At 34.0% G+C, this 13,603-nt stretch overlaps 1 protein-coding gene across 1 annotated transcript; it reads right to left on the bottom strand.

Moving 5' to 3' along the window:
* Positions 1-509: 509 nt before the first annotated feature.
* Positions 510-11,151, bottom strand: LOC135683312 (protein pelota homolog). Its single transcript, XM_065198532.2, has 16 exons — positions 10,986-11,151; positions 10,276-10,368; positions 8,787-8,937; positions 8,293-8,383; positions 7,307-7,363; positions 6,905-7,011; positions 6,298-6,358; positions 5,547-5,587; positions 5,247-5,330; positions 4,922-4,958; positions 4,394-4,440; positions 3,839-3,912; positions 3,388-3,459; positions 2,570-2,644; positions 1,898-1,929; positions 510-1,350 (listed from the first exon to the last, which is right to left on the bottom strand). Exons 1-16 carry the CDS (start codon positions 11,024-11,026, stop codon positions 1,250-1,252), a joined length of 1,164 nt encoding a protein of 387 aa, XP_065054604.1. The 5' UTR covers positions 11,027-11,151; the 3' UTR covers positions 510-1,249.
* Positions 11,152-13,603: the final 2,452 nt, after the last annotated feature.

Here is a 13,603-nt window from a genome sequence, read left to right as displayed (position 1 = left end):
TAAAAACAAACTATATTTTCGTCAATGTTCTTGAGCTATGGAGCTCATGATAAATCATTTTTCGCTCATCATTATCTCGAGACATTAGTATGTTACAAGACTGCTATGAAAAACATATCTCTTCAGGAGGAAGGAAAAATACAGCTAGCCCCTTTGTCAGAAAGTTAATCCTTCATGTGATGGTATATATGCACAAATCAAATCAGTGAAAGAAAATGTGCGGGAAAGTAATGTACGTGATGTATCCAATCTTTGAAGTACTTGATGTACTTGTTTCTTTGAAATTTGTTTCGTTGAGATTTTATTGCCTTTTTCATATACTGAGTATTTCGTGCTCCTGTTTTCAAAATAATCCCACTTGCTTGAGTCTATGTCTCCATCTGCATAACTCTTGCTTAATAAACGTGAAGAAGGTTTTAAGGTTTTAGCTTTGGTTCCAGTTGGCATTACGTTTTCTCCTTTGTACAATCAAAAAATGACTACAGAAGACAATTAAAAAGAATCACAACTTCATCACAACTAATAAATTAAAATTCAATGCTAAAATTCTCCTAAAACATAGGTTGACTCCAGGTAGAAAAAAGAAGAAAATTCAAGTAGATATCGCATGAGTAAATAGAAATGAACCGTCATTGTTACGTCTAAATTTATCTAAATGCTTGTTAAGTCTTTTTAAATGATTGCAGGAACTCTATGTATTTCATGTTTACAGAAGATTCAGAGATGAGATTTGTCAGTATGAAAGAGAAATTACTTAGTTTTCCACTCAGACTCACGCAAACCAAATTTGCAGTTATTAAAAATTATCTCTCATTCCCCATTAAATTTTATGGGCTAGCAGCACGCGTAGCTTCACCAATGTTCACAGCTGGACAAAAAATTGACAGGATAACTTCAACTTGTAAGCTAATTCATATTTTTATTCTGATATTAAAAAATTTTCACTGTGCCTGAAAGCTTGGTTAGCAGTTGCAAGATACATTTTTTAAAAAGAATGGAATTTAAAACCCTAAAACAATGTCTGAAAAAGGCTCTTTAAATAAGGAATTGCTAGTAAATAAAAAACAGTGCCATATCCAACCATCCGTAAGCCCTCAATCCCTGCTTTCAAAGTCACATTGTCTATAACGTGAAGATGACAAAATCATAAGATTTATTACATTCAATGTATAGAGAACGAATTTGTTTTGTACTGTGGTGATGTATAAGCGAATTATGTATATTATAAATTGACTTAGAGAAATAAAGATTAGCCATCAGAATCAGAAGAATCGTCTTCAAGCTCCTCGAGTTCAAGATCTGGCATCGGAAATCGAAGAATGGCAGCAACGCCGGTAAGCATGCCAAGCTCTGTAAAAGATGGTGTGTTATATGAAGTGTGAGGCCATTGAAATTTCACGAGGGAGCCTTCTAAACATATTACATTCAAGACTGGGGTCAGAATCTTGACAAGTCTCATTTACCAGAAATAATTCGAATGTAGGGGAGTTGTAAAAACAGCTTTCAAAAACTGATTAACAATAAAAACAGATAAATAAATTTCAAAGCAGGGGTTTCTGAATCCAGAAACGAAAGAATCTATAAACAAGAAATGGAGAAAATAGCGACTGAATCTAAACATGTGTTTGTCATCAAAATATTTTACAAATGATTACAGATAACGATTGGTAACTAGAGGAAGACCACAATACGAGTAAATATTAAGGAAGTATGTTCTATAGTGCCATATCGGCGATAATCTAATTATTGCATTCCTCATGACATTGCAACATTCATGGCAACTTTCCGCTGCTCAAAGATGGCTAGAGCTTCCTTCAATTGAAGCGTTAGCAGTCTATCCTTACTTTAAATTATCCTACTTTTTTAACAAAGTTATATCATAAAAAGTGGTACTTACGTTCTCCAGACACGTGAAGACTTGAAAATATTCTGCGAAAAAGAGAAAAGTGAATTGCATGAACCACTTAGCAAAAGAGACTCAACGCTGTGTGAAGAGTAAGGGAAAAATTTAAAGACCAGGCCATTCTATATGTAACAAGGATTCTACAACTGGCATAGTTTCTCAATAACATAAAGCATGAAGGGACTTATATTATTTAGCTAATTATTATAATACTGTCTCAATCTGTCATTTGCAGAGAAATCTGGAAAATGATGAATCGCCAGGCTTGTCAGTCTCCCTTTCACTTTAAGACGGCGTTTCTATCTTTCTTCATGTTTTCTGTTGCCAATAAATAAATATTAAGAGTAATATAACACGAGTGTTAGCTTTATGGGCTACCTCATCACAATTATACAAACGAGCAACAATCCAATGATATTCAAGCCGAGTAATGAAAGTACAAATAATCTGCCAAAACCTATTTTGGCCTTTAAACCCACAGATAAATTTATTTTCCACTATTCAGCTACTTAGTATAAAATCACCGGCACTTAAAGTTGCCAAAATCGTAATAAAGATTTTCAGACATTATCTTGAAATAAGCGTCAAAGTTAAATTTCAACTTTGCCAGTTTTTTTTACAAAAATAGTATATAGCAAACAAGAGGATGCTAAAAAAAATTCTTACTTTACATCCCCTCCGTTTTCTTTTACACTTTCAACCAGATTCACATACTTCCTCCGCGTTGCAACATCGCTCGCCCTTTAGCAACGGGAAAATATATTCACACGATGCCATTACGCAATGAAGTAAAAGAAGACATTTTCAAATTAGAGTAAAATTTATTTATTATGTCACTGGATGTATATGAACCACAGGATGGGCCAAAAATATGCCAATCTTGAACCAAATACTCGTTTTAACGATTTGAACATTTGGTGGCGAAACGATATATTCGAGTTCATTGGTATTAAATGACAGTCGTAGAAGGGGTACTTTCTTCATTTCAGAAACAATTGGTTTCTTTTTTGAAAGGGTTTGCTGCAGTGTATCTATTATTCACAAAAATCAAAACATGTACTTTTTCTCAGCATTATTCGCAGAATAGTAGCCGACATCACACGGGCCATACGGGACATAACAACAGCCAAAAGAGTTATTTTACCAACATTACAAAGATTTTCGTGTGATTACTCAACGAAAAGGAGCAAGTAAAGCCGGCAGTCTACTGACAAGTAAACAGTGAACTATTCATCGTACAAACATACTTACAGTTAGCATTTCCACATTGGCCTCTGATTAACTGTATGTATCACAACAAACTTACAGCATAACAGAGAAAAACAGCAGAATTTAATTTAATTTCTCTAAAATATTGACTGGCCTACATTGCATCATTTCACTGCATATTCCGGGCATTAAAATTATATAACATGTTGTCAATTCAATTAAACATAGTTAGTTAGTTCAAAGTAGGTGCTATATGATTAAACGCCTGAAGGTACCTGAAAAGTTCATCTGTGACTAGCAGAGTTTCTATTGCCATTGCTTCATTCGCTCCGCTCACTTGATTGAAACTGAGAGCAAAAATCTCATCATCAAACAAAAAACAATCAAAACAATCGGATTCCAAAGATAGGAATAAATGTTACCTTTGAAACACTGAAGAAAGTAAGATTATTCATAAACGAAAAAGCGTGTTTCTCTTATTAGTCTAGGAGCCACAGTTACTGTGAAGAATATCAAAATTAAATTTGCTTAAAGGGTAAGGCTAAATAAACAACAGATCTATAAAGGTATATAATTTATTGTCACTATATACATCTCAATAATACCAGGCTTCCATATTTTCATCAACGAATGCAGATCAAGTTCAATTTGAAATAAATAGAATACAGATTATCTTTGAGGTGTGGGAATAAAAACAAATAAACACTAACAACAGCTCTATCTTACCCATAAAATGCCTTAGCCGGCTCATCTTGGAGCATTTTGAAGAAAGCATCCAAAGCTTTGACTTCACCAGTAGCCTAAAAAGACAGACACAGCATTAAGAACAGGGTAAAAGCTGTCATAAAATTCTACAGAAGAAAGACTCAGTCGCTGCCTCAGCTAAATGACAACCCTAAAGAAATCTCATTAACAATCAATACCAAGAGAAGGAAACAAACTGAAAGCAAAAGATGGCAAAAGATGAAAAATATAAAAATCGGCTCGGAATAGCAAACGTACAAAACTTTTCAAAACCAAAAATCTGCTACTAAAAACAATTTTGTGACATAAAAAATAACCGGAAAGAAATAACCTGAAAAGCAGAAGTGATATAACAAGCAGGCAAATGTTATAATTAATTTTGTTTGCTGTGGGATCAATAACTAAAAAAGTAAGCTATATGCTTCTTGAAATAAAGGCTTTAAGAGTAATTTATTTTGTTTCACCATGTTGTGAAGTTTATCCAGCAGCAATATCCACAAACGTGAATGAAACTAAGTCTTGCTAAATCCACTATACCTTTGTGTCGGATAATTTGTTTGCTATTGAAGGATCAGCTAACACCTCTAAAAGAAGAAAAAGTCTCTTAAAATACAGCAAAAAACTCTCTTTAGACAATAGGATCTATTGATTTCGAGGCTATGATATCTTTAGGATGGAGCCAGATCTGCCCAATACGAGACTTGGTTACCGAATACGAGATTTCGTATTGTGATAGAGAAGCTAAGATGCAATAGGAATAGAATATGGCTGCCCTTATAGAGTAGCTTGAGTAGAACTAGAGTAGAGCGTAGAAACGTGGCATAAATGATCGTGAAAATGTTTTTGTGTAAACATGAAACTTTCAGTTAATATACAATTACATCAATGTATACATTATAACATAATATACTATAGCACATATTACAGACTTTTATCATATACTATCATATGTTATATTTTCTGTTTTAAAGACCAATCAGTATTTGTCTGGCATGATGTTTAAAATACTACTTGATAATACCAAAAAAGTATGTTATACTAAAACGCATCAATATATACTAAAACCTTTCAGTGAATGTTTGAAGCCGGAGGAAGCATGACTCTACAAAAATAATATATAGCCTTCAAGGGATCATAAATGAAATAATTTCGTTCAAAATTCAAAAATAATAGATAAAATGGAATAGCACAAATTGTTGACACAGCTCATTAAAAATCAATTTGAAGTTTCAAGTTATATAGTATTACAACTGAAACAGAAAAAAATTTCCCTCAAACCACTGCTATGAAATTACGGGATAATAAAAGGAAAAATAGCAATCTGTAACATATATAAAACCATCAAATCGAAACAAAAAAAAGGGAATGAACATTGCGAACAAAAACTTACCAAGACAAATCTGTGTTTATTTTCAAGAAGGACTTTTTGATCTAATTTGGCAGCTTGGTTGAACATATATTCACAAAATTGGTCCTAAAAGAAATATATTACCCACTTTTAGGGACAAATATGAATGAGCCAAAATAAAAATGCTCGCCTTCTCTGTTCCCTTTGATGTTGAAACATCTCTGGGTGGATCACTGAAGCACATTATCAATAGTGCACGAGAAGAAACATATCATTATACCAATCAAAACGGTTAATGCATCAAATCAATATTTGAAATAGAAGGCAAATATGTTCTCGCACCTTTACAAATCCCGGACTTGCAACCAGCACGCACTTTACAACTAAGAAAATGAAGGCAAAATATAAATAACAGTAAATGTCTACGTTAAAAAATTAGTAGTTTTGTAGACGGTATCAGAACTAAGGTTAAGCAAAAACTTTAGCAACATCTAAAGACGGCCAGAAATCTTTACAAAAAGGCATGTATGACGAGATGAATCAGAAATGTTATTTACAATTCAAACTTTAGGGAAAGTTAAACTTTTAGAAATGTGAACTTTTGCTAGGTTTTATCACACCCTGAGATGATAAAAGTAATCTGCATAAAATACATTGGCATTTCTCTGTTTCCATCTATCTGTGTTCATTAGATCGTAGGAGTATCACTTCCTGAGAAACAGTCAACTCAGTAATACACAACAGAAAACTAGTTCAACAAGAATATTGAACGAAGGGAACTATGCGCTGCCATTGATTTCCTATTTCTACAAATGTCACAGTATCGAAATGTATCAAATAGAAGCAAGGCCAGTCCTGCCCTGTTCTTCTACAACTTTCTTCAAAACTTTTTACAAAAATATCCAGGCAGTTTGAAGATCAATTGCTCCTTCAGAAAAAACTTTTTTGGCAAGAAAAACAACATTTTCATAAGAACATAAATGATTACAAGAAACCAAAATCTTTTAACCCACAAGATCAGTTTGTCATTATTATTCTTTGAATGGTGGAAAGAACATTGGAAAAGATAAAACAACTAAACGGGTATTCTTACCATCAAAATTAACATGCCTTAGAATCGCCTGTATTACTGTATCATAAAACTTTAGAAGACCCTAAAAATTGAAAATTTTTTAACATTAAGTAATATGATAAAATTCTCTATCAAAATGTATATATGAAACCGTAAAAATTGATTTGACAAAAAAAGGTTCGGATAGAAATTCCTTGGATTGACTACCGCTTTTTCGACCTTGAAAGAAATTTGTAGTATGACAGGGTTATTGAAATTCTTTCTTTGAACTATAAATTATTTTCACACCCTAAGGATTTATCACGTTACAGGCCAAAGAATTTACCCGCAGGAACGTTTCCTGGCTTTAACGCACTTGAAAGGCATAAAACATATCAGCCATAAAGCCCCTCGTGAGCAAAAAATTTTTAGAATCAATAAAAATCTAATCGCTATTTAATCGTAACGGAATTTAATCGCTTAGATCTAATAAAATGACATAAGGCGCCAAGGGTTTTAGCGATTGCTTCCTGTAAAAACTTACTAAATAAACAGCAATAATATATATTTTCCAGTAAACCTTGCATTTGCTATGCCACATATACTGTCCGTTGCATTCCCTGAAAAATGCCGAGAATGAAGAAAATACCTTGTCATGTTGAGAGCAACTTCCTTTCCTTTTTCTTGGAATTGTCACATCTATTTTGGCCCTTACGATTGTCATACATGAGGTAACTAGGCAGACATGCGCAATACCTGTGATAAGAATTCAATTAGAATAAATGTGTTTCTATATGTCTTGAGAACAAACGATAGCTCTAGCTTTAATGTTGAAAGAATAGCTCCTTAAAGAAATAAATTCATTATCCTACCATGCTCGAAACACCAAAACATTAATAAACTTTCTCAATTAACAATTACTATGATTTTTCATTCCGTCATATTGCTTTGATATCAATTTAACTTTTCTTAAGCTCGACTATATCAGTTTATCCAGTTCTATACTTGCCACAGGAAAATCAAATTGAAAGTTCCAAAAAAGTATGATTACCTTCTTGCATTACAATTGCTGCAAGGTCTGCATGCTGAGTTGGATCACAGGCGGTATCTGCAAAAAGATCACAATAAATATGTACCAAATCAAATCAGGAAAATATTAAGAGAAAACAGATGTACTTAGCGGGAAAATGGCTACTGTGGTCCAGGGCAAAATACCCTGTAATGTCATGTGAAGTAGGGGGATAATTTATCTGTGTGTTTTGTGAACACCTTAGATAAGAAACCTAGATCAGTTTAGGCGTCAAAGATCAGTCTTGGTGTCAAGAAGTGAATCGTCCTATCATCACTGTGAATAGTTTTGCAAAACCTCTTTACTAACTGTATCAGAATTTGGAAGGAACAATATCAGCCAAGTAGTAGTTGAAATGTATTAAATTGTTGTGAAGTATTGTAGTGCTGTTTTGTAGAGCTAAATGAAACCATGAAGGCAAATATATTACATTGTAAATATAGATCTTAAAGATGGATAGTGACTGAGCATGCTATCAACGACCTTTTCATCTAGAAAGCAAAACAAGGGAATTGTTGAAAAGCTAAGTCCATCTATAGTTTATGTATCAACAATTAAACAGTATAGTAGTAGCATAAGCGAATAGAAATTGAATAATATTTCTAATGGAGAAAGGTTTTTGTTCGTGAAGAAATGGTTGATGTGGAGAAAACGGCTAGATTGATACGTCCCATGAGATATGTGACAAAGAAGTCTATTTGCTCATGAGACATGTGACAAAGAAGTGATTCCAATCTATTCACTCAACTAGCTTTTTCTATATTTTAGACAATTTTTTTTATAAGTCTAATTTTTACCAAACAGGCAAATAAGTACAGTGTTAAGTTCTGTTTTGTTTTGTAAAGGTTGTAAAGGCTGATATGAAGTATCTTAAAAAAGGTATAATAAGGTGAAATTCAAAAGCCAAGAAAAAAGCAGAAATAGGAGAGAATTTAGGGTAGAATAATGAAACAAAAAATAGTACAAACCAACTCTTTCAATTGCAATGCAATCCCAATAAGCTTTTGTTACACTGAATTTTCTATTCAACTCCAAGTCTATTGTGTGATATTGTCCCATCTAGCAAAAAAATTAGGTCTAGTACATAGAAATACAACCAATATGGTTTTGATAATAACACATTTAGTTAATCTTTGTATGAAACTGACAACAAGTTGTACATAATTCTACATTGGTAAGTGGATAAAACTGTGATTTTCAAACCAGAAATGAGTTAGGAGTGATGACAAATTCTAACTAACAAATATAAGGTAAACAGCAATCCATACAAATTACAGATCAAGCCTTAAAATACTCAAAACTATTCATAATGGCAGATTTCTGTGAGCTTTTATTGCAAAAGAGTTTCTCCCTCCAAATAGTAGGTTTATGAAAACATTTGTTAAAACACATACTTAAAGGTTCCATGATTTATGCTAATACAGAAAGAATACACATTGCTTAGATAAGTCTTAAAACCAACCTTGACATATTGATTTTCTTCAATATTTCTCCCTTTGACTCTTAGCATTGAAGCTTGGGTGTCAAAATCAATGTTTTCTACTTTGATGGTCAAAGTTGTCCTCACTTTATTGCTGCTGGTGCTTCCAGTTGCAGACTGGGTGGTTACTCTCCTGTATTACCATAAAAGATAATGATATAATATCATGTAATAGTAGGAACTTTTTATGGGTGTCTGAATTAGATCATAAAAAGACATTCACCGTTTGCAAAATTTAAAAGAAATTTTTGGAAACCAAAGTTGAAAATGTGATCACATTAGATAACCAGGACTCAGCAATAAAGGGATTTAAATAAATCATTATTTGCAATTTTTAGGAGCAGTTAAAACTAATGTTGAAAGAAACTTGCTGCCACAACATGGTCTGACATTTAGTGTTTTGCTAAAGATTTAGTGTTTTGGCCTAGAGCATCAAAATTCAATCTTTGATAAATGCATTGAATAAAAAGAATTCAGGGCAACAGAGTAAAAAAGCCAAAACCCTTGCATGTTATGGTTACTACCAGCCCTGTTAATTTTAGGTGTGTGATCAACCGTGCATGCTTCCACTCACACCTAACACTGCAGATGCCCGTTTTTTTTGGCAAGCCCAGTTCCACATTTTGAACTGCTATTCTTTCTCTCTTGTGTTTCTTTTAATTTCTTGTTTATTTTCTCTAAAGTAACTCTTAATTTCTTTCGCACATGTTATCTTGATGGTATTTCCAGGAGACATTATAACTCTTTAAGAGCCGGTTTCCTTTACTTTGTTTTCAAATATGTCTCATTCCATTTTCATATTTTCTTGAACAAATTTCCCTGAGCCACTCCATTTTGGTCAACACGATAACTTGGGTGTTACCATTACTCCATTTTTATTCATTCTCGTATCCTTTGTTCAAGCTCATTTTGAAACTGAGATTGAGTGACTCCGTTTTTGAATGCCTCTGTCTTTGCTGTTCCTAATAAAACGATGTGTTTTCAAATGATTTCATTTTTGAATGACTCCATTTTGAACAGTGATTTCGAGTGACTCTGGTTTTGTATCAAATGACGCCGTTTTGAGGGTTTTAATGGAACTCAAAATCTAAAAGAATTCATTTGAATCCGTTCTCACACGAAAACGAAGTTGTCAACAGGGCCTAAAGACTTGCATGTTTTCTGTTGAATAATTTTGTTTTCACAAAATTTCTTCTAAATTCTGTAAAAATTGTTTGGTTGTATGAAAAAATTGAGCTCTTTTTCAAACAGTGATAAACCCCTTCAATTAGAATCATTTAAAATGCTATCAGGTCATCATCAGAATCGTAAGGTTTTTCATTATAAGGATTGCACACTATCACACACCATTGCATGCCTTGACTTTTGAAGGTGTGCAATTAGCAGCACACCAACAAATTTAATATTACCAGGACTGGTTGCTATAAAACTTGGGTATTACCTTCATAAACTCAAATAGCGATTGAATTACCTAATTGTTGTTGATCTTAATTTATCATTTTCAGCAATTAGATTATAGGCATGCCACATATCTTCTGCTTCTTCTGGAACAAGGGTAACAGACCTGCAAATGGAAAATTTTTAAAATAACAAAGCAAGTATCAAAATATATATCTGAAATGTTTTTGAAAATATAGGACCGACTAAAGTAAAACGTTAAACCTAGCATGATTAAAATTTCTAAATCTTTCAGGAAAAATCTCCCCATTCCACTTATCTTTCTTAAAAAAAATGCTTCTATTTTCCACTTTTGCTTTGTTTTTCTATTGAATAGCAAGTGACACTAAATGTTCTACCCATCATTCCCCGTAGTTAACAGCAAACTTTGTATGGTTACAAAGAAAAACTGAATTCAGGCCACTTGATGTCAAGTCTATACGTAACATTTTGTAATGGACATCATATGAAAAATTTTCCTTTTTTCAAAACACTTTTTAAGAAAGTTTCAGTATGAAGGGCTGGAAATCTCTGGACTGTACTGCCAAAAAGAGATGATAGAGCTTTGCAAAAATTTCCAAAAAAAAAGATTTGAGTTTGCCAATCAAACCATTTTTTCAGATTGTTATTCAACTTCAAGATCGAAGTGAGTTTAATATCTACTGAAGTTTCTCGATCATTTCTCTGAATTTTAGTTACAAGAATTCTAGTAGAGGAATGGATATAGGATAATAATTAACTCACCCAGATCCGTCCTTTTCGAAACTTTTGTACACAAGCTTCATTTTTTTGGATGATTATAAACTTATAACAGATAAGGCATTTCTGAGGGTCGATCGGCCCTGCTTTCGTTGAAATATTTAATGGTTTACGTCTGTTTTCGCCCCATTTTGAAAAGAACGTTCTTGTTTTTGGCCTCACTTTCGTACATGCAGATGCTCCACCGCAACGTATCGATGGATGTTGGTGTTACGTTTGGTGTGTGAGAAGGAAGAACCGAAGGATAGGCTGTCTGCCGGATTCTGTGAATCTTGCAATGAGTATAATGTAAATACGAGGATAAAATTCAGGAACAAAGCAAAACGGCTACGAGAATCCAATGCTATAATATAAATTTTCAAAATAAATTAAATTAAGCGAATACGAATATATCTCCTCTTTTTTTGCCCAAATAATTTCAGTCGTATCTCGATGTTTTTAATGTTTGGAACACTTGAAGCTCGAGTGTTCTTCAAGTTTTTTATTTCAAGTTTGGTTTTTCTACAGTTACAAAAATTTGGCAGTACATAAGTTGCTTCTTATATAATTAAATGGCAGCAAGATAAAATAATTGAAATACTATATTTTCTGGTTCTATTAGTACTATATTAATTTATCTTGATGACAGTTTTTAGTTATATTTAGCAGCACGGTTGATTAGCTGATAAGATATACTTTATATTAAGATGAGAGCAAATTTTCATGCACACGGTGCTTTTTTCTCTCAATTTTTCATCTGTTGCTAGTCACACTAGTACGTTTACTTTTTTCGCATTCTTTTGCAAATCGAGCAACAGTTGTTCTTATAAAAAAGTATATTGCGTGCATTAGGTTATTATGATGAAAATTTATGGATGACACCACACACCGCCATTTGTTAGCCTAAAAAGCTAAAATGTATTCATCTACAGTCTTTTCTCCTCTTTAAACCGGGTCACTGCAAAAGCTTTCGATTTCCTACACAAACCCTAGCAATACTGGTCGCAAGCTGTTTTCTTCTGTATATAAACATTACATGTGATAGAAGGAAAATGTTAGTAAAACATTTCTTTGACATTAAGCATATGTTTTCATGTGGCTATGTATCAAAAGATGGCGTAATCTATAAATTTATAGTATAAATAACAATAAGATACAGTGAAGGCTTAGCGGGTGCAAATGAGAGAATTTGGTACTTTCACGTATATCCAATCCATGATTTCTCTGACAAAGGGGTATATATTGTGCATAATAAAAAATCTCAAATGGAAGAGAATAAAAGGGGGCACTTTCCACAAACCAGGTTGTTTCGACCTATTTAAAAATGATGCTTTGGGTTAATTGCACCATTCAGGAGCGGAGGCTAGTGTCCACTAAAAAAGGTAAGAACTGTCTTTGTAAAATAAGATGCTGTGTAAGTTACAATGTATGACTTATTTTCAAAAAAGGGACTTCTATGGATAGGAAATTCTCTTGTAGCTCTATACTTGAGGACTCTAGAGGAGCCCCTTAGAAATTGAAACATATTCCCACATTTAAGAAGAAACCTTACCTCGGGTTAAAGATTGCAAAAAATATTCTGTTAATACAAGACAAAGCCAAAAAAGTGTTCAAACCTCTTTTATGCAAGAACCCTTCCCACGATGGTTGGCCATTTGTCCATCTCTTTTCTAGAGTGTGTTGTAGTTACTTTTCAATGGAAGATATACCAGATGTGCAGATCTAAATGTCTACTGGCTTGTAATGATATCAATGAGGCCTCGTGTTTCTTCAAATGGTATCCATATTTCCACACATATTACAAAAAACCGATACCGATAATTCCGCACTTTTCAGTAAAAGGGTTACCCCTAAATAATGGCACGTTCCCGTACCTTCAAGCGTATTAAGGTACCTTTCCCCCTTCCCGAGGCCTGCGCACCTGGAAGCCAGGGCTTCCTATTGATGCAAGCAATGTTTTAAAGGTATAATTTTAGGCCAACACATGTGGCACCCCAATTCTTAGCCGCTTCATAAACAGAGTTGGAACATTTCAGTAAATTAACAAACGGGCTCCTTGGTTCCATGGGGAACGTCGGTAAAATCAAAGTATTGAACTAGAGGCGCTGACTACAGACCCGGGTCCGTGGTTCAAGTCCCTGGCATGACCGAACTTTCACTCAGAGTGAGGAGAGTAGCCAGCTCTCCGTATTTTCAGGTGTAGGAATCATGAGGTGTGGTCCGGGTCACATCGAGAAACCAGGGGTAGGACAGTGCTCGATAAGCACAGCTTCTCAGTGTCCTAAAAACTACCTTCGTATGCCAGGCCCGTAGACAGCTAAAGTGGATTGGGGGGGGGGGGGGAGGCATGGGTAGAAATACAGCTTTTTCTATACCTGCCTTATGAAATACTATCATATTAAGCTGCGCTTATAAGATCTTCAAACACAATTTTCGCAAATTATTTGGAGGGCATTGCCCCCTGCCCCTCCCAGTGTTTACGGGCCTGCGTATGCTAGATAGCAAATATAAAAAAATGATTTTTGCTTAGTTTTTGTCTCCTTGGTCGTCTCTGTTTCACTCGGAGGATTGTCCACCATTAGCTCTCTAACCGCAGAGTATTTTTGTTAAATTCGCACACCATT

Source organism: Rhopilema esculentum, chromosome 7 (assembly GCF_057945365.1).
Source record: "Rhopilema esculentum isolate cy_ngs chromosome 7, ASM5794536v1, whole genome shotgun sequence".
Classification (NCBI taxonomy): Eukaryota; Metazoa; Cnidaria; class Scyphozoa; order Rhizostomeae; family Rhizostomatidae; genus Rhopilema; species Rhopilema esculentum.
This window is presented reverse-complemented; position numbering and strand designations above follow the sequence as displayed.